Source organism: Vulpes lagopus, chromosome 6, assembly GCF_018345385.1.
Source record: "Vulpes lagopus strain Blue_001 chromosome 6, ASM1834538v1, whole genome shotgun sequence".
Lineage (NCBI taxonomy): Eukaryota > Metazoa > Chordata > Mammalia > Carnivora > Canidae > Vulpes > Vulpes lagopus.
Window position 1 is genome coordinate 75,781,866 of NC_054829.1, and position 19,851 is coordinate 75,801,716.

Sequence of the window (19,851 nt, forward strand, 5' to 3'; positions counted from 1 at the left end):
GAACCCTGACAAGAATGAAGATCACCCAGAAACCTGAAAGTAATATAATGTGGCCGAATTGACAAACACTTGCAATTTGCAAACATACCCTTAAACAACACTTTGTTCTTATTTTCCTAATTCATACCTGTAACTCTGAACTCCTGGGATAGTCACAATTCCAGAATTAATACTGGGAGCCACTGCAGAAAGATTGTGTGCAAGTGGGGGGATTGCCACGCCTGGATTTCTGGTGTGATCCATACTGCCATTGCTGCAATCTCGGAGGCTTGTAGAAGGCACTGTTTTGATGTTGTTCATCCCACTGTCAGGGAGACTGCTGGCATTTGAAGCTCGACTGACTTTTTCAACTTTTTCTCCATCCATTTTTGACCCTTTTATTTTAAATACTTTAGAATCTTTAATTTTGGGATCAGCATTGGTATCCTGACCATTAATAAAAATGTTGATAATATTAATGATCTGAGGAGAATGAAAAAATCACCTCTTCCTATAAAGAATTTGTCAACTAAGGCAGAATTCCATAAATATCACCTTATGTCCCTGTTTTCTTTATCTATTGAATTAAATTAAACCCAGGATTCTTGGTCAGACATATATTTACAATAAAAATACAATTCATAGAGTACCTGGCTGGCTCAGTCAATGCAGCATGCAACTTTTGATCTCAGGGTTGTAAGTTCGAAACCCACATTGGGTGCAGAAATTACTTAAAAATAAAAAATATTTTTTAAAAAGTGCAATTCACACTGGCTCTGAGCTATATGTGTGTGTGTGTGTGTGTGTGTATATATATATATACATATATATAAAATACGTATATCAAATTTATATATCTTTCTATAGAAAAAATGTGAAAGAGTCAAGTATGCCCATGTTTGTTCTTATATATCTAAAAAAACAAAAATTGAAATGTAAATTGAGAATTCCTTCTTCTTTCAGTTCACTTGAGAAAATGGGAGTAGGTTGGCAGTGAACTTGAATTACCTCACCAGGAACAGATTCTTGATAACCTACCTGTAAGTAAACTCCAAATAAATTAAATACCCAAATCTCAGTTTTAAAATGTTCTACTTTATACAAAATTTTTAAATGATAATTTTCTCTTCTATCATTTAAGGAAAGCAATGAATACATGCATGTGTTTGTATCCATGTGTTTATATGTGAGTACATGTGTCTAAATGTTCTTAGATGAATGTGATTTCCTGACAAGACTTATTGCACAGTCTGATACAGTTTGATATGCAGTAGGCACTTAATACATGATACCTTAAGATAGTTTTTTAAAAGGTAATCTCTAGAGAGAAGATAAATTTTTTACAACTAATCTAAAAGTTAACAACCAGTTCACCACTTAGAAAACATTTTTTATCTTTATTTTTTTCCTCTAAAAATTTAAAGATATATGAAATCTAAAACTTAATACACACTGGGTGGTCCAGTCAGTTAAGCATCTGCCTTCATGATCTCAAAGTACTGGGATGGAGCCCACAGTCAGGCTCCCTGCTCAGCAGGAAGTTTGTTTCTCCCTCTGCCTGTCCCTAGCTCCCCCCACCCCCACCCCCGCCCCTGCTTGTGTGCTCACATGTGTGTGCGCACACGCACATGCACACATCTTCTCTCACTCTCTCTTAAATAAATGAATAAATATTTTTTAAAAACACTTAAATATACATTAAGACATGGACTTTTACCTGTACCACAAGTGTTTTTCTCTCTTCACCTAAGGAATCATCCTTTTCCTTTTCCTTCTTTCTGTTTTGGGGTTTTTTAGATAAAGAAATATTTCTGGCATCTTTCTGTACTTTTAACTGTAATTCTTGAGAAAATCTACATAAAAATACATTTGTCAATTCAATAAAATTGTATAAAATTGTATAAGATCTAGAAAAATCATTTTCAAGATGTTTTTAAAAATTGAGTATTAAACTGGACTATGACAAGAAAAATTATGGCCTAAATTATCAGTACTCAAAAGGTAGTCTGTGGAACCCCAGAAATCCCTGAGAACTTTTCAGGAGGTTCACAAGATCAAAGCTATTCTTATCTTAATACGAAAATAACTGCTTTTTTGCTACCTTAAAATTTGCACTGATAGTATATGATGGTGGGTAAAACTGCTAGCACCTTATCAAGAATCGAGGCAAGTGACACCAAATTGTACTAACAGTTATTGTATTCTTCATTCACACATTCTCAGTTAAAAAAAAAAAAGAGGCAGGGTCGCCTGGGTGGCTCAGTTAGTTAAGCTTTCAACTTTTGGTTTCAGCTCCGGTTGTGATCTCAGGGTCCTAAGATAGAGCCCTGCATGGGGCTCCATGCTTGGCAGGGAGTCTACTGGAGATTCTCTCTCCTTCTCCCTCCCCCCCTCCCCTCCCCTGCTCATGCATGTTCTCTCTCTTTCTCTCTCTCTCAAAAATAAATAAATCTTTAAAAAAGAAAAGGCAGTTTCATTTAAGAATGTCTCTTATGAAATCTAAACCTTTGAATAGGGGATCCCTGGATGGCTCAGTGGTTTAGCGCCTGCCTTCCGCCCAGGGCATGATACTGGAGTCCTGGGATCGAGTCCCACATCAGGCTTCCTGCATGGAGCCTGCTTCTCCCTCTGCCTCTCTCTGTGTGTCTCTCATGAATAAATAAATAAAATCTTTTAAAAATATTAAAAAATAAACCTTTGAACAGATATCTTTTTTCATATTCTGTGTGAAGAAGAGAATATGCATAAAGCACCTCTGCTATGAACCGAAGTGCAATGGCTGTCTTAAGAAAAGGAACTGTGTGATTATTTGAAATACAAACTAAACTAACCACCGTTTTCATGGAACATTTTTACTTGAAAGAAAGACGAATAGAAAACTACAGTTATTCAGGCTTGGAGTATTCTGCAGACATTTCTTTTTAGTGAACATAAGAAAACGACTGATAATATTTGTGTGAATGATAAAATTCAAACTTTTACACAAAATTAGAATTCTCTTAAACTTGTGTCCACTACTGTGACCTTAACAAATTCCCAATACCTAAAAAGACTTTTCTGATGACAGAGAATGTGGCTTTTTGATATTATATAATGAAATATGTTATCATTTTAAAGATCTACATTATTTAGCAAAATAATATTTTCTAAATGACTAATCATGATGTTAAAAAAGCATGCATAGGTAAAAGATCTATTTGAAGTACAAGATAGACAAATGGATTTCAATGTAACAGGGTAAGAAAAATTCACTGATATGCTTCAGATTCCACAATGCAACCAACTTTTAACAAACTACCACTGTCAAATTTTGGTATAGTAACAAAGTTCTGGGTATGGAATCAATAAAGAATACTCACAATTAATTAAAAGAGCAATCATTATACTCTTCCATTTTGCAAGTACATATCTGTGTGAAGCTAAAGTTTCTTCATATATCTCAATCAAAACAACATGTCACAACTAACTGAATGCAAATGCAAATAAGAGAAACAAGGTATCTTTTATTAAGCTATTAAATAGATTTGCAAAAATATAAAGCATTGTCATTGCCACTCATCTCACCATTTTTTATTTTGTTAGCTGCAGTGATGCCAGCAGCTGGGATAGCACAAGAGACCATGCCAGCAGCGCTGGCACACACAAGTTTGGCACATCAAGATTCTAGCTTAGCAGTGACAACAGTGTTATGGGACTAGGTGTGGTGTGAGTTCAATGGCAACAGGAGATGGCACCTTTGCAAACATATCTGTACCCAAGATGATGGCATCACACAGCTGGTAGCCACATACAAATCAGTGACCTGAGTAGTAGATGTCACCAAGGGAAACAGAAAGAAAATCACGAAGTGACTGCTTCATGAAAACCAAGATGCCTAATTTAGTGAATTCAGGGGATCACTCCTAGAAACAGTATTACAGCTAAGGGTGAATAGAGGTAGGGTGCTAAATATTTGAGATCCTATAAAATCAGGGGAGTAGAGAAATAAGAGAATACCATTACTTTAACTCTAGATTGGGGTACCCCAGAAAATATGAGTCAGAACTATACCTCTCAGCAAATCCATCCATGTGAAAGAAATCATGGTGAAGGAGCTCAGCACAGAAGGGTCTTTTGTCTGGGTCAATATGTAAGCATTTCTGGAAAACCAAGGAATATACACAGCTCATATCAAAGAAAAACTGGTTACATTTACATTTCTAAATATAGAAAAATAGAAAATCACTCTTTATAGTCAATGAATTTTAAAAATGTATAATAAATGATAAAGTACAAATCTAGACCATGACCACCAATGGTTGCTAATATCACAAAAAGAAAGACCACCATGTCTCTAGATGGAAATACATAAACTTCTTATGATGTAGTCTTGCCAAAAATCAACCTGATTCTGATCAAGCTCTAGCTCTACTATGAGTTTATAGGAAATACAGAACATAGAGGAACATATTAAACTATACTATGTAGAAAATTCTAAGGGTCAAATAACCTACTTTATCAAATAAATGACTAGGTTTAAACAAAAAGAAAGAGGTGAATATGAGCTTGTAAATTAAGATATATCAACCAATTGTGATCTATACACTTCATGTGGATCCTAATTCAAACTATAAAAAGAAATTATGAGAAAATCAATGAAATATTGAGCACTGGTTAGATATTTTATAATATTAGGGAATTACTGTAAATTTTTATTTAATGCCCTTGCAGAATGGAAGGGAAAGGGCTTGTTCTGTGTATATTACTGTGCTGGATACCTTACATAGGTATATTTTATTATAATGCAGGTCTTGTTCTGATTTATTGGAACCACTCAATGCCAGTAAAAATAGGAGTAACTCAATAAATAGCTTTAAGTGAACAAGTTCTACAAATAATTAAGGTATTTATGAGTGAAATAATATAGTTTCTGGGATTTGCTTCAGAATACTACAAAAAACAAAGTTGAGATAGGTAAAAGATTGTCAAAAGGTTGTTAATTGCTGCAGCTAGGTAAGTACAGGAGGGCTCATTATACTACTATATTCTTTCTACTTTCTTTTCTATATTTGAAATTTTCCATAATAAAATGTTTAAAAGTTACATAGTTCTAAGGGACATAAATTGGATAATAGTTTTACCTTAATTCCCTTTAAATCTTATAAATAGGTCATAAAGCTGGTCTCAATGAAAAATATTTGAATCCATTAGAAGATTATGTAGAAAAGCAGCAGTGTATTCTACTAAGAACTTGTTATTTTAAAAAAGAACCTGTTATAGTTTTTTAAGCTTAGTAAACCTTTTTAATGGGTTATTTCAAAAATTTAAAAAGCAAAAAATATCTTGAGTAAATGTCATATGATCCTGGTATTTCAGCTATACTGTAATTATTTTATCAATACTTCAGGACAGTTCTAATTAATAAGAATTTTTTGAGCTAACAATTTGAAAGGTCCAGTGAGAATTTCCCAGTTAGTATCTTCTTCAAAGAGAAGGCAAAGGTGAGGATTACTTGTAAATTAGCTTCAGTGAATCCAGGGGCTAACCGAAAGCCTCTTCAACGATACAGTATAGGTCATGATCCTATGCCCTACATTTTAATATTTTGCTACCTCTTTACCTTTCTTTTTTATTTCCTTATTCTACTTTTCTTCTCTTTTCTAGTTACATAGGCCTGCATTTTAAGTATTAAACATTAAACATACTGTTGTGAGGAAGGATGTTTTCACTTAAAACATGCTAGATAATACTAAATAGTTTCTTAAGACAAGCAAATTTTTTAGGCCTTTCTCTCTGAATATCCCCCTGCCAAATTATTTAAACTCTTTCTGAATATACAAAAATTAAAATCAGTAGAAGAGTACCTGGCTGTCTCAGTCAGTGGAGCATGTAACTCTTAATCTTGTGGTTGGGAGTTCGAGCTCCAAGTTGAGCTTAAGAACCTACTGGCAGGGGGCATCTGGGTGGCTCAATTATTTAAGCGTCTGCCTTCAGCTCAGGTCATGATCCCAGGGTCCTGTGGTTGAGCCTCCACTTTGAGCAGGGAGCCTGCTTCTTCCTCTCCTCCCCACTTGTGCTCTCTGTCTCTATCTCTGTCTCTCTCTCTCTCTCTCTTAAATAAATAAAAAAAATATTTTTTAAAAAAGGAGCCTACTGGCAGGAAAAAAAAAAAAAAAAGGCAAGATTGGGTGGGAGGCGGTCTTCTGGCTGGCTCAGTTGGCAAAACATGGGACTCTTGACCTCAGAGTACAACTCTTGATCCCAGAGTCGTAAGTTTGAGCCCCATGTCAGGGGTAGAGTTTACTTAAAATAAATACGACGATTAAATTAAATTAAATCAATATTGAAATTTTGACCTAAAATATCAACTAGACAAGAAAAAGAAAATCAAGTCTCTATAACATAAATTCACTATAAGAAAGTAAACAGTTTGATTACCTTTGCTAAATCTATCACAACTTCAGAAAGCTTGGGATAGCGTCTTTCAAGAGGTTCTATTTCCTTGATTTCAGGCAACCTTACTCCAGCAAACACAGGATTTTTATAAAACAGCTCCTGATGTCTTGGAATTAGATTACCTGGAAGTGAGAAAAGCACACATCTCTGTCATTATACATCATGATAGAAATGGCAAAGAAACATATAATGTGGACGGGACCAAAGAGTAGAACACTGCTTACAGACTTGAGACTCTCAGCATGCAAAATCAACCAAAAACTGTGTTCTCAGGGTAGTGCACCTGGACGTCTTCATTCACAGTGGTGTTGATGCAAGTCAACTAAAGAAAATTAACATTCTTATCTCAACCTACTCATTTAGAAAATTCAAAACCACTATATATAGAACTGAAGTTACAAGGGAACATAGAAAAAGGACAAGTAAAGAATGTTATAATTTTTTCTTCACTTCTAACAACAAAGCATAAAGTGCCATCCAAAACAATGAAAATATTATTAGTCATATGATCAAAATCTAATCTAGATAATCAGTTCCACTCTTTTTGAGAATTTAATTCTAAAATTAAAATCAAATTGTTTTAATTTAAAAAAATTAAAACATCTGTTGATTTTGTACCTATGTCTAAGGTCTGATTTGAGCACTTTTTCTTTGACTTCAGTGCCTAATCGAGTTTAAAATAACTATGAGGGATCCCTGGGTGGCGCAGAGGTTTGGCGCCTGCCTTTGGCCCAGGGCGCGATCCTGGAGACCCGGGATCGAATCCCACATCCGGCACCCGGTGCATGGAGCCTGCTTCTCCCTCTGCCTGTGTCTCTGCCTCTCTCTCTCTCTCTCTCTCTCTCTCTCTCTCTCTCTGTGACTATCATAAAAAAAAGAAAATAAATAAAATAAAATAACTATGAAGTTAATATTTCAACAAATGTAAGAAGACTTTGATAGTCTAGGTTTAAAATTCTGTCCAAAGCACCAAGATTAAATTACCTAAAAAGGAATGCCTGGGTGGCTCAGCAGTTGAGCATCTGCCTTTGGCTCAAGGCGTGATCCCAGCGTCCTGGGTTTAGTCCCACATCGGGGTCCCTGCAGGGAGCCTGCTTCTCCCTCTGCCTGTGTCTCTGCCTCTCTCTCTGTGTCATGAATTTAATAAATAAATTTATTTATTCTTATGAATAAATAAAATATTTTTTAAAAAGTAAACTACCTAGAAGTCTCTGTGTCTCAATTTGAAGGTGAGTATGAGGGTAATAGTCATAGTACACCAAATGCTTGCTAACCCAAAGAAAAAAAATGATCATTTGCATCATTTACATGTGATTTACTGAATGCAAAAGTACAGAGAAAATTTACAGTCTTTGGTCTTTGTGGGGAGTGGGACAGGAGGGTATATGAGAGCATGAATAAGACCATACATCAGACAAACCAAAGCCAGGCTAAGAAGAATTAATATACATAGATAGTTGAGATTTTCCTATTTGCTCTCTACTGTCAGCTAAAACACATATCATCTTTAATATACCAACAACTTGTAAAATCAATACAAACAAAAACATAAGGGAAAAAATTCTAAAATTTAAAATGCAGATGCATAATCTTACCTAAACACATCATAATATGATATAGCTGATCAATATCAGAATCTCCAGGAAAAAGGGGTTCCCCCATGAGCATTTCAGTTACCAGACAACCAATGGCCCATACATCAACAGCCCTGAAATAAAAGCAATGTGGTATAAAGTCTGGCATCCTATGATGTTTATTGTGACTGAATATTTGGTACTGAGACTACTAGTGATAAGCTTTAAAATACCCATAAAAATACATTTCCCTATAAACTTAAAATACTAATTCCCAATTTTACTCAGTTATATTTCCAGGAACTTCAATCATAAGAGGGAAAAGGCTTCTGAAAAGTCAAAATTATTATTATGTGTACATTATTCTGGAAATAAGCCTTTTGGGTTTTCATCTGGAGCCTATCTATTCTTTGTTTATACATAATTCTAACAAGGTTGATCAGCCTATCCCACCACACCCCGAAAACAGCATACCAGAAGGCTGTTGGAGACACATTCAGTAACAGCAAGGAGAACTGAAAGCTAACAGGGGAAAAATAGAAAACTGTCTTAAAAATCAGTCACAAGGACTAAAGAATATGCTGGTGTCCTTAGCATAGAGACAACTACCTTGAAATTGCTTAAGGTCATAGCTGAATTATACAATGGTACAGGGGAGCCTGGGTGGTACAATCGGATGGGTCTCCAACTCTTGGTTTCAGATCAGGTCATGACCAGGTTGTGAGATTGAGCCTCATATTGGGTGGGATCCATGCTTTATGAAGAGTCTGCTTAAAACTTTTTCTCCCTCTGCCCCTCTCCCTCCTCCAAAAAAAAGCAATCTTTTTCTTTTTTAAAAAATAAAATAAAATGGTACAAAGGTTACTATATAACAATAAAATGGGAACTCAGTGTAATTAAGAAAATATTAAATGATTGTGCACTGAAAACACAGAAAGTATAGAAAACATTTTAGGAAGATTTCTACCAAAAGCAGTAAAGGTTGCCATCCCTTCTTATCTAAATAATTCATTTGTGCAGATAATTTATTTTAAAAACATCTTACTCAAAAAAGAATCATCTTACTCAAATATGTTTCTACCCCCATCCTTGCCATCTTCACCTTGCCTCATTCTAACACTGTCAGATTTAGCCAATCAACATTCCCTCTCTTGCCTCCTAACTCTGGAAAACAAACAAAATGTTGTGGAAGGGGAAGTGGGTAGGGAGATGGGGTGACTGGGTGACTAGGCACTAAGGAGGACACTTGATGGGATGAACACTGGGTGTTATACTATATGTTGACAAATTGAATTTAAATAAAAATTAAAAGAAATAAAAAGAAATTTAAAAAAACACTTCCTCTCTTTACAAGTGATAAATATATCTATTTCCAACCCATGGTAAAATATAGCCCACTTACTCACCTTGACTTCCCTACCTTTAAAATAAGTATGCTTTCCCCAACTCATTGCACCAAAAACATTTAAAGAGGAGGACCCCAAAAGAATAAGTCAGTTCCCTAAGTGCAAAACTTCCTTTCAGTGCTATAAGGATCTTTGATTAAATTAGAAACATATTATCAGGAAAAAGTTATATTATCAAGAAAAAAGAATTAAACCTGCCCTCCACACCCTCATGGATGTCTTACTTGCCATACTTGACATCACCGACCAATAGTTCTGGAGCTCTGTACCATCGGGTTGCCACATAATCAGTATAAATTTCCCCAGGAGCTGCCAATGTTCGTGCAAATCCAAAATCACATAACTTGACAACACCAGACTGGGAGACTAATATGTTCTCTGGCTTTATATCTCTGTGTATAATCTAAGACAGAAAACAGAATATGGCATATATTGGGACATCAAGTTAAGCAAATTATTTTTTGAGGACCTGCCATGTGCAGGGTACTATTTTTCTCCCTATAACAAATACAAGTAAAAGCACATAAAATCGTTCCTGGCTCTCAAGCAATTGGGACCTTGCGAGGCAAGAAATACTAATGCTTGAAATTTCACTTAGACAATCAAAGATATTGTATGAAATATATATTATTAAATACCAAATCAACTGTTCTGTTAATGACTACTCACTCTCAAGACTAAGAGATAACAGAGTAAGGCTATCATTGAAGACTAGAGTGGTCATGGAAAATTTTAATGAAGTGCTGGGTTCTAAGATAGGTCTTTAATACTATGTGCAACCTGGATAAATGGAAGGACAATCCAAATGAAAGTAACAAGGAGAGCAAAAGACTGAATTTGAGGGGCGCCTAGGTGGCTCAGCTCCAGGTTGAGCATCTGACTTGATTTTGGCTGAGGTCATGATCTCAGGGTTGTGGGATCCAGCCCCAAGTCCCACTCCCTGTTCAGCGGGGAATCTGCTTCTCTCTCTCTCCATCTCTTTCCCTCTCTCTGTCTCTGTCTCTCTCAAATAAATAAATAAATAAATGAAAAAATAAATAAATCCTTTATAAAAAAAGAAAAAGAGGGATGTCTGGGTGGCTCAGTGGTTGAACACCTGCCTTTGGCTCAGGGCATGATCCTGGAGTCCTGGGATCAAGTCCCACATTGGGCTCCCTGCAGAGAACCTGCTTCTTCCTCTGCCTGGGTCTCTGCCTCTCTCTCTGTCTCTCATGAATAAATAAATAAATAAATAAATAAATAAATAAATAAATAAATAAATATTTAAAATAATTAATTAACTTTAAAAAAGAAGAAAAAATGCAGACAAAAATATATCAGGAAACTCTAGGGAAATATTTTTCTAAAGTGGAGGTTATACACTAGGGAGGAAGGCTGCCTCAACTGCCAGACTGGGAAGTCTGAGTTTGTGTCAAGGCAATGGAAACCCATGGAAGTGACATAATCAATATGGTGTTTAAAAATATTGGCCATAAATAAACTAAATTAGAAAGAGGGAGAGAGGCCAGGAGAAGAACACTGGGACATTATGAGATGGTAAAAACCTAAACTAGGCTGGTGTTCAGAGAAACGGAATGGAAAAGATACAATTTAGAAATATTCTCAATAAAAATCAACAGAATTTAGGAAGTAATCTCAGATATTTTACTTAAACCTGGAAATCTAAATCTAAATCTAATGGTGGTTCCATAAAAAGAAGTCTTAAAAAAGCTAGCTCTGATGGAATAATTACTAGTTTAGTTTTAGCCATATGGGCTTTTAGGTGGAGACATTCATCAGGCAATTAGAAATGTAAAAAGGGTACAACAAAGTCAGTGGTTAAGATTTTTAAAGGAGAGACTATGGAAGCAGAAAACAGGATGCTGGGAGACAATACTAAAAATCCACAGCTAGGCCAAGTAAACTACTAGGCCTCATTCTCTAATACACATAAGCTTCATTTTGAAAATTTTTATAATATATTTATTTTAAACTCTTTCAGAGGACCAGCATCCTAAATAGCAATCTGTCACTGCTGAGCATTTTGCATAGGCTACCAACTTCTGTCTCATCCTAGACATCTGGGTAAGGTCACAGGGTCAGCCCCATATCTACTATTAGCATTTGTTACTTATACAATCACACACATTTTAAAATGTGATTTAAAAATATTTGGTAAGGGGTGCCTGGGTGGCTCAGTCAGTTAAGCATCTGCCTTCAACTCAGGTCATGATCCAGGGTCCTGAGATCAAGCCCAGCATCAGGCTCTGCTCAGCAGGAAGTCTGCTTCTCCCTCTCCCTCTGCCATTCCCCCTGCTCTCTGACTCTATCTGACTCTATCTGCCAAATAAATAAAGTCTTTAAAAAACATATTTCATAAAACTGGCAGAATCAGGGTGTCTGGCTGGCTCAGTGGTTTAGCACCTGCCTTCAGCTCAGGGCGTAATCGTGGATCCCGGCCCTGGGATCGCCTATCACGTGGGACTCCCTGCACAGAGCCTACTTCTCCATCTGCCTGCGTCTCCCTCTCTCTGTGTCTCTCATGAATAAACAAATAAAACCTTAAAAAAACAAACTGGGCAGGGATCCCTGGGTGGTGCAGCGGTTTGGCGCCTGCCTTTGGCCCAGGGCGCCATCCTGGAGACCCAGGATCGAATCCCACGTCGGGCTCCCAGTGCATGGAGCCTGCTTCTCCCTCTGCCTGTGTCTCTGCCTCTCTGCCTCTCTCTGTGTGACTATCATGAATAAATAAATAAAAAATATTTAAAAAAAAACTGGGCAGAATCAATGTGTTGAGTTATTTATTTTATACTTACAAGTGTCATTTCACCTACAGGTGCTTTTATATGATTCTCAAAGGATATAAAATTATTGTGATAGACAATAGAGTAAAAGCAGGGATTTTCATATTTCACAACTAGGCAAGAGAATCTGAACTTAAAATTTGTGCTTTTCACTTAGCAAATGTCACCTAAAAAAACAAAAAACATGGGGCTCCTGGTGGCTCAGTTTCTGCTTGGGTCATGATCCCAGGGTCCTGGGAATAAGCCCTGCATTGGGCTCCCTACTCAGTGGGGAGTCTGCTTCTCCTTCTCTCTGCTACTGCCCCAGCTTGTGTGCTCTCTCGCTGGCTTACTCTCTCTCTGTCTCAAACAAATAAAATCTTAAAAAAAAAGAGGCAAACAAATAATTTAATATGCATAGATGAAGTATTTAAAGTTGAAGTGTACTGATGTCTGCAACTTATGCATAAATAAATAACACAGGTTAATGGGTAGATAAATGAATGACTACATGAATAAATGTCATATAGCAAATACAGTAAAATGTTAACAGGTAAAGAATCCATGTGGTAGTTGTGTGGGTATTCATGTACACTCTATTCATGTACATTCTTTCATTTTTCAGTATAAACTAAAATTTTTATAATAAAATGTTGGAGGAAAGACCACATTATGATGAAACACGAAAATTGGTAAATATCAAAGTAACATGGTTCATTCAATTATTTGACTGGTCCAAACTTCAGGCTTGGCAAGTGTCTCATTAAGTGATGATATCTGGCAAGTTAATTGTTGGCAAAATAATTATTTAAACTAAACACTTACATTGTGACTGTGACAAAATCCAATTCCATTAATAATCTGAAACAAATACTTTTGAACCAGTTGGTAGTCTAGTCCATTGGGAAAGAGCTCCAAGTCATCAAGAATTGTATGGTCAACAAATTCAAAGACTAGGTACCATCGTTTTTTTTTCTTACACACTTCCAACAGATTCACCAGATTTTCATGCCTCAGTTGCTGTTGTAAAAAAAAAATGCAAAATCATTTTTACAACATCAAATTATTTAGCAATAAGTCACAATATAAAATCTTAGTGTGGGACGCCTGGGTGGCTCAGGGGTTGAGCGCTTGCCTTTGGCTTTCTTTGGAAAGAAACCACTAGAACACAGCCCTGAAAACCTTCAATCAAAGAGAGATCTAGGAAATTTATACCCAACAAAATTGCCATTCAAGTAAAAGATGACAGCAAAAAATTTTGAAGATCAACAGTGAATCCATTAGTGTGGGACTAAGTCTTAGACAAATGTTGGCATCATGGTCACAAAACAGAAAGTGAATATTCAAAACCTAACAGGCACTAATGATATTACTAACAAATTTTGAAGAAATAAGATACAAACAAAAGTGTATATATGCTGATTTCCTTGTCAGTGGGTCAGAATTATATTTTCAACCTGAAATTTTAAATTATAAGACATAATTAAAGGTTTAATGGTAAACAGTAAGATAAATAAGATGTCTTCAAAATCAGATGAGTTAAAAACAATAATAAAAGAAAAAAAGAAAAAAATCAGATGAGTAAGTGGAGAGAAAAGGAAACAGAAACATAATAATTACTTTACAAAGGGTTAAGTATATTACAAATGCTGTAGTTATAAAGGTAACAAATAATAAAATATAAAACCTTTCTAAATTACCAAAGGAAACTAATCAATATTTTAAAAATAATTCAAAGATTATATAGAAAATATTTTTAAAGGTGTACTAAAACAGTATATTATAAATACTAATAACAAATATTTATATACTCCTTACTATGTTCCAGACACTATTCAATCATAAAAACCTATGAAATAGGTACCATTATTATTTTGTTTTATAGGGGAGGAAACCAAAGCACACAGAGATTAAGTAACTTGTCCAAGATCACATAGCAGTAATTGTCAAAGGCAGAATTAGAACCTAGTCACTGTGCCCTCTGTCTTTTCCTGAAAACATTTCATTTTTCTTTAGTTATCCTTCATGTCCAGAATGTATGCCATGTAAGCACATCCAGACTTGCAGCTGATTTGAATGTAAAATATTTAGATTTCTTACTCTTAACCACTAAGCCATAATGACTCTTAAAGGGGAAAAAACGATAATTAGACTGTACTTGTCTGTTACATCATAACTGTAAATGGGCTAAACTCATCTATTAAAATAAAAGATTGCAGATTGAATCACAAAGCACTTTCCAAATATATCACTGGTTAAGTGAATTAAGGTGTATCCATACAATGAAATAAACTGCAGCAATTAAAAAGAAAAAAGAAGTTTTATGTCCACTGATACACAGTAATCACTAAGATATATTAAGTGAAAAAAGTAAAAGGAAGGTCAGTGTGTAGAGTGTTGCGATTTGACACACACGCACATACTGCTCCATATACATCCATATTTTTGTATATGAATAAAATCCCTCTGATGGATATAGATAGAGGGTATAGCTAAATAGCCAACATGCAAAGGTGGCAGGGAAAGTTATTCAAATTTTATAGCATATTTATGTGTTACCTTTTCAAAAATCAAGTATATAAATAAATAAAATATGCATTAGTGTGTTAAAAGATAAACTGAAGCACATTAAAATTTATGTGGGATTATTTGATCAAACACCAATTTACACAGGGCATTACCAAACTGAAAGAAGTGCGGAGCACTCTAATGGTAGAAGCTAAAGAAAAGGCTTTCATAGAGCAGATGTGGAAGCAAAGTGAGGAAATTATCTGGTTGGCTGTTTTGTATGTGGTTGCATCATTTGGGAAAGCCTACTTTGCTGTTGGTTAGTGGTTGTTTTTAAGTTACAGTATTTTAACTGGAGCAGACAAGTGAAAACCTTTGCAGGAACCAATGCCAAGGCAGGAAAACCTGAACTGTAATTGACAAATTGCTGGATGCTCAGTGTGGACAAATCTAAAAGTTCAAAAACTCCAGAAGAACCCAGTCTCAGAGGGGCCCCACAATATTGTGAGATTTATCTCCAGGAGCTCAGCCAGATCCCCAAGGAAATTTTGGAGAAAACTCTCTTCCCCCTTCCATAGGAGGAAGAAAAGGGAGCCATTATGAAATATGCCAGAGCTCTGTTCTTAACAAGGCCTACCATCTGCAAAAACTAGTTGAGCAGTGTCTAAGCAGCTGTGGTATTATCTAACTGGCCTGGGAAAGAGAAATATCCAACTTCATCCTACTCCAGCCATCCTGTCCCACCTAAGACAGGGAGGAAAAAATGAGAAACACTTTCAAAGTTCACTCTCCAGAAGTATAAGTAGACTAAAAGACTGACAACTATCATAGGACTATAAAGCTCTTCCCCTCCCCCACACCTCAACTCCAGGTTACTAAAGCCTATTTACAGAAGTTCCTATTATCCAGGGCATCATGCCCAGCTATCAAGAAAATATTACAAGATATATCAAAAGGCAAAAAAACAACTTAAAGACACAGAACAAGCATTGAAACCAGATATGGCAGGGATGCAGGAATTTAAAGCAACTATAATTACTATGCTAAGGACTGTAATGAGGAAAGTCGACAGCATGCAATAACAGATGGCGATGGAACCAGAGATGAAAATCCTAAGAAAGAGCCAAAAAGAAATGCTGGAGGTAAAAAACACTAACAAAATGAAGAATGTCTCTGATGGGTTTATTCATAGGGTAGACACACCTCAGGAAAGAATCTCTAAGCTAGAGGATATGTCAATAGAATTCTCAAAAACCAAAAAGGGAAGAATAAGGAAAAAAAAAAAAAGACTATCCAAAGACTTCGAGACAACTATAAATGGTATAACATACATGTAATGAGAGTACCAGAAGGAGAAGAAAGAATCAAAGGAAATATTTGAAACAGTAACGATAGACAATTTCCTCAAAATTAATGTCAGATACTATATCACAGATCCAGGAAGCTCAGAGAACACCAAGCAGGATAAATGCAAGAGAAAAAAACAAACAAACAAATGTTAGCATATCATTTTCAAAATATAGAAAATAAATGATGAAAAAATCCTGAAAGAAGCCAGAGGACAGAAGCATCTTACTTATGCAGAAACAAAGAATTACATCCAACTTCTCCTCAGAAACCACGCAAGCAACAAGAGTGCAGTGAAATATTTAAAGTAGTGATAGGAAAAAAAACACCAATCTAGATTTCTGTATACTGCAAAATAATCCTTCAAAGGTAAAGGAAAAATAGAGTTTCAGAGACAAACATAAATTGGGGAAATGTGTTGCCAGTGGACCTGCCTTGCAAGAAATGTTAAAAGAAATTCTTTATAGAGAGAAGGAAAAAATATAGGCCAGAAAATCTGATCTATATAAAGAAAGGAAAAGCATCAAAGGATTAAGTAAAGGTAAAATAAAAACTTTATTTTTCTTATTCTTAATTGACATAACAGTTTGTTCAAAATTACAATAGCAACAATGTATTTGACTATATATGCTTATGAATATATCTTATGTATGCATATGCTAAGGTATGCTTTTATATAAGTGAGATGAATGGCAGCAATGATACAAAAGACAGGATGAAGGAATTAGGATTACTTTATTATTATACATTACTCGTATGAGTAATGAAGCAGTACGGTGTTATCCGAAAATGGATTCGAATTAGTTGTAAATGTATGTTGCAAATTGTAGGGTAACACTTAAAAAAAAAAGTTTAAAAAGAATGATAACTGATACGCTAAGAAAGGAAGGAAAAAATGGTATCATATTAAATGCTCAATTACACCCACAAAAGGCAGTAAAAGAATAGGAGACAAATACAGAACAAGGGCAACAAATTGAAAATAGTAACAAATATGGTAGATAGTAACTCAGCTATATCAATAGTCAGTTTGAATGTCAATGACCTAAATGTACCAATTAAAAGACACACATTATCAGAACAGATCAAAACACACAATCTTACTATAAGTAACCTACAAGAAATACACATTATGTATAAAAATACATGCAAATTAACAGTAAATAGATGGAGGGGCACCTGGCTGGCTCAGTCAGTAGAGTTCGCAATGCTTGAGCTCAGGGTTATGAGTCTGAGCCTCATGGTAGGAGCAAAGATTACTTAAAAATAAAATCTTTATTTTTAAATAAATAAATAAAATAAAATAAAATAAAATAAAATAAAATAAAATAAAATAAAATAAAATAAAATCTTTAGGGATGCCTGGGTGACTCAGCAGTTGAGCATGTGCCTTTAGCTCAGAGTGTGATCCTAGTCCCGGGATCAAGTCCCATATCGGGCTCCCTGTGAGGAGCCTGCTTCTGCCTCTGCCTGTGTCTCTGCCTCTCTCTCTCTCTCTCTCTCTGTGTCTCTCAAAAATAAATAAATAAATAAATAAATAAATAAATAAATAAATAAATAAATAAATTATTTTAAAAATAAAAGAAAATCTTTAAATAAATAAGCTAAATTAAATGGGTGAAGAAAATACACCACACTAATCAAAATAAAGCAAGAGCAGTCATATTAATTCCAGAATAAGCCAAACTACCAAGTAAGAAAGTTTATCAAAGATAAAAAGGGTATTACATAATGAAAAGGGTGTCTCTTCTCCAAAGAGACATAACAATTCTTAATATGTATGTGCCTAACAACAGAACATCAAACTATATGAAACTGATAGAAACTATAGAAACTGATAGAACTGCAGAGAGAAATAAACAAATCCACTATCATAGTTGGAAACATCAACCATTCCTCTCAGAAATAGACCCAACAGGTAGAGAATCAGTACGGACACAAAGTTGAATTCAACACCACCACCATCAACCAACTTCATATAACTGACATAATCTACATATCTACAGATTATCCAACAGCAGAATTCATGTATTTTTCAAGTTCAAATGGAACATTCACCAAGACAGACCACATTGTTGGCCACAAAACACATCTTAACAAATTTAAAATAATAGAAATCATACAATCTTTGCTCTTGTGCCATAATGGAATTAAACTAGAAATCAGGAGCTCCTGGGTAGCTCAGCAGTTGAGCATCTGCCTTTGGCTCAGGGCATGATCCTGGGGTCTGGGATCAAGTCCCATATCAGGTTCCTTGCAGGGAGCCTGCTTCTCCCTCGGCCTGTGTCTCTGCCTCTCTTCCTCTGTGTCTCTCATGAATAAATAAATAAAATCTTTAAAAAAATAAACTATAAATCAATAACAAAAAGATAACTGGGAAATTCTAAAATATATGGAGATTAAACAATACACTTCTAAAATGAAAATATCAGTTATGAGTTCCACCTTTCTCTTTCCCTCTAACTCTTTCTATCTGTAACATAAAAATATTACTCAGAACAAAAATATAAAACCACTATTCTAAGGGACAAGAGAAATAAGATACTAAAGCATATCTAGATTAGGATCTTTTTTTTAAGATTTTATTTATTTATTTATTTATTTATTTATTTATTTATTTATTCATGAAAGACACAGAGAGAAAGGCAGAGACACAAGCAGAGGGAGAAGCAGTCTCCATGAAAGGAGCCCAATGTGGACTCGATCCCAGGACCCTGGGATCATGACCTGAGCCAAAGGCAGATACTCAACCACTGAGCCACCCGGCTGCCCCTAGACTAGGATCTTGAAGACAGAGACCCAGGGCAGTGAGCTAAGCAATTAGAGTTGTGTTGTTTTGTTTTGTTTGTTTTGTTTTGTTTTGTTTTGAAACCTAGAAACATATCAATTCAGAGAGAAGATTAAGAGTTTGAGTGGCACTTTTGACAATCTTGGGGCTTAACGTAATAGTGATTGGTGTCTGGGGCCCATCAAGGTAAAAAGAAGGGGTACAGCCTGATGAGATCCTTTCACTTTGGATTGGCCCTAAAAGTCCACAAACTATAAGGCTGAATAATAAATAGGCATTCTCATGGACTACAATTCAAATTCAAATAATGTAAATTCCTCAAATTAGATTAAGATGATGGTACAATGTTAAGTTTCCTGGAGTGCCCTCAAGAGCCTCAATAGAAAGAGGTAAATGTTACTCCTCTCAGGGGAATGATCTCATCCCGAGACTCAAGCTATGTGTACAAATTTAAAAATTAATATAGGCATATCCAGAAGTTAATTTAATGAAAAAACAAATGAAACAAAAAACAATAGAAATAAAAATATGAGAGATCCAGATAATTAGGTACTAGATACAGACTATAGAAAAGACTAATTTAAATAGTCAAGAAAGCACAATAAAGAGTTTTGGCAGCAAACTGGAAACTATTTTAAAAATCCAATGGAAAAAAAATCCAATGGAAATACTAAAATTAAAAATATATTTTTAATCAAGAAATCAATGCTTAAGTATAAAAGTAGATTGGGGGGCACCTGGGTGGCTCAGTGGTTGAGCCTTTGGCTCAGGTCATGATACTGGGGTCCTGGGATCAAGTCCCGCATCAGGCTCCCCACAGGAAGGCTGCTTCTCCCTCTGCCCATGTCTCTGCCTCTCTCTCTCTGTGTGTCTTTCATGAATAGATAAATAAAATCTTTTTTAAAAAAGTAAATTGAAAATAGTTGAAACAGAATTACTGAATTGGAGGATTAGTCAGAAGAAAACATCTAGAATGAAGCAGGGAAAAATGAAAGGTTGAAAAACAAAGAATAAGACATATGGGGGAGAGGTCTAATATATGAAACTGAATT

At 35.3% G+C, this 19,851-nt stretch overlaps 1 protein-coding gene across 3 annotated transcripts in view; it reads right to left on the bottom strand.

Annotated features, from left to right (window-relative positions):
• CDKL2 (cyclin dependent kinase like 2) overlaps positions 1-19,851 on the bottom strand; it is a 45,856-nt gene that overhangs the window by 13,825 nt on the left and 12,180 nt on the right. Inside the window, exons 3-9 of one of the 3 annotated variants that reach the window (XM_041759305.1) lie at positions 12,982-13,176; positions 9,619-9,797; positions 8,010-8,122; positions 6,397-6,536; positions 4,030-4,118; positions 1,697-1,832; positions 128-426 (exon numbers count right to left, since the gene is read on the bottom strand). In XM_041759305.1, the coding sequence (XP_041615239.1) occupies positions 128-426; positions 1,697-1,832; positions 4,030-4,118; positions 6,397-6,536; positions 8,010-8,122; positions 9,619-9,797; positions 12,982-13,176 (1,151 nt within the window). Of the gene's footprint in view, positions 1-127; positions 427-1,696; positions 1,833-4,029; positions 4,119-6,396; positions 6,537-8,009; positions 8,123-9,618; positions 9,798-12,981; positions 13,177-19,851 lie in introns of those variants that run through there. The other 2 variants (XM_041759308.1, XM_041759307.1) reach the window with 2 other exon arrangements.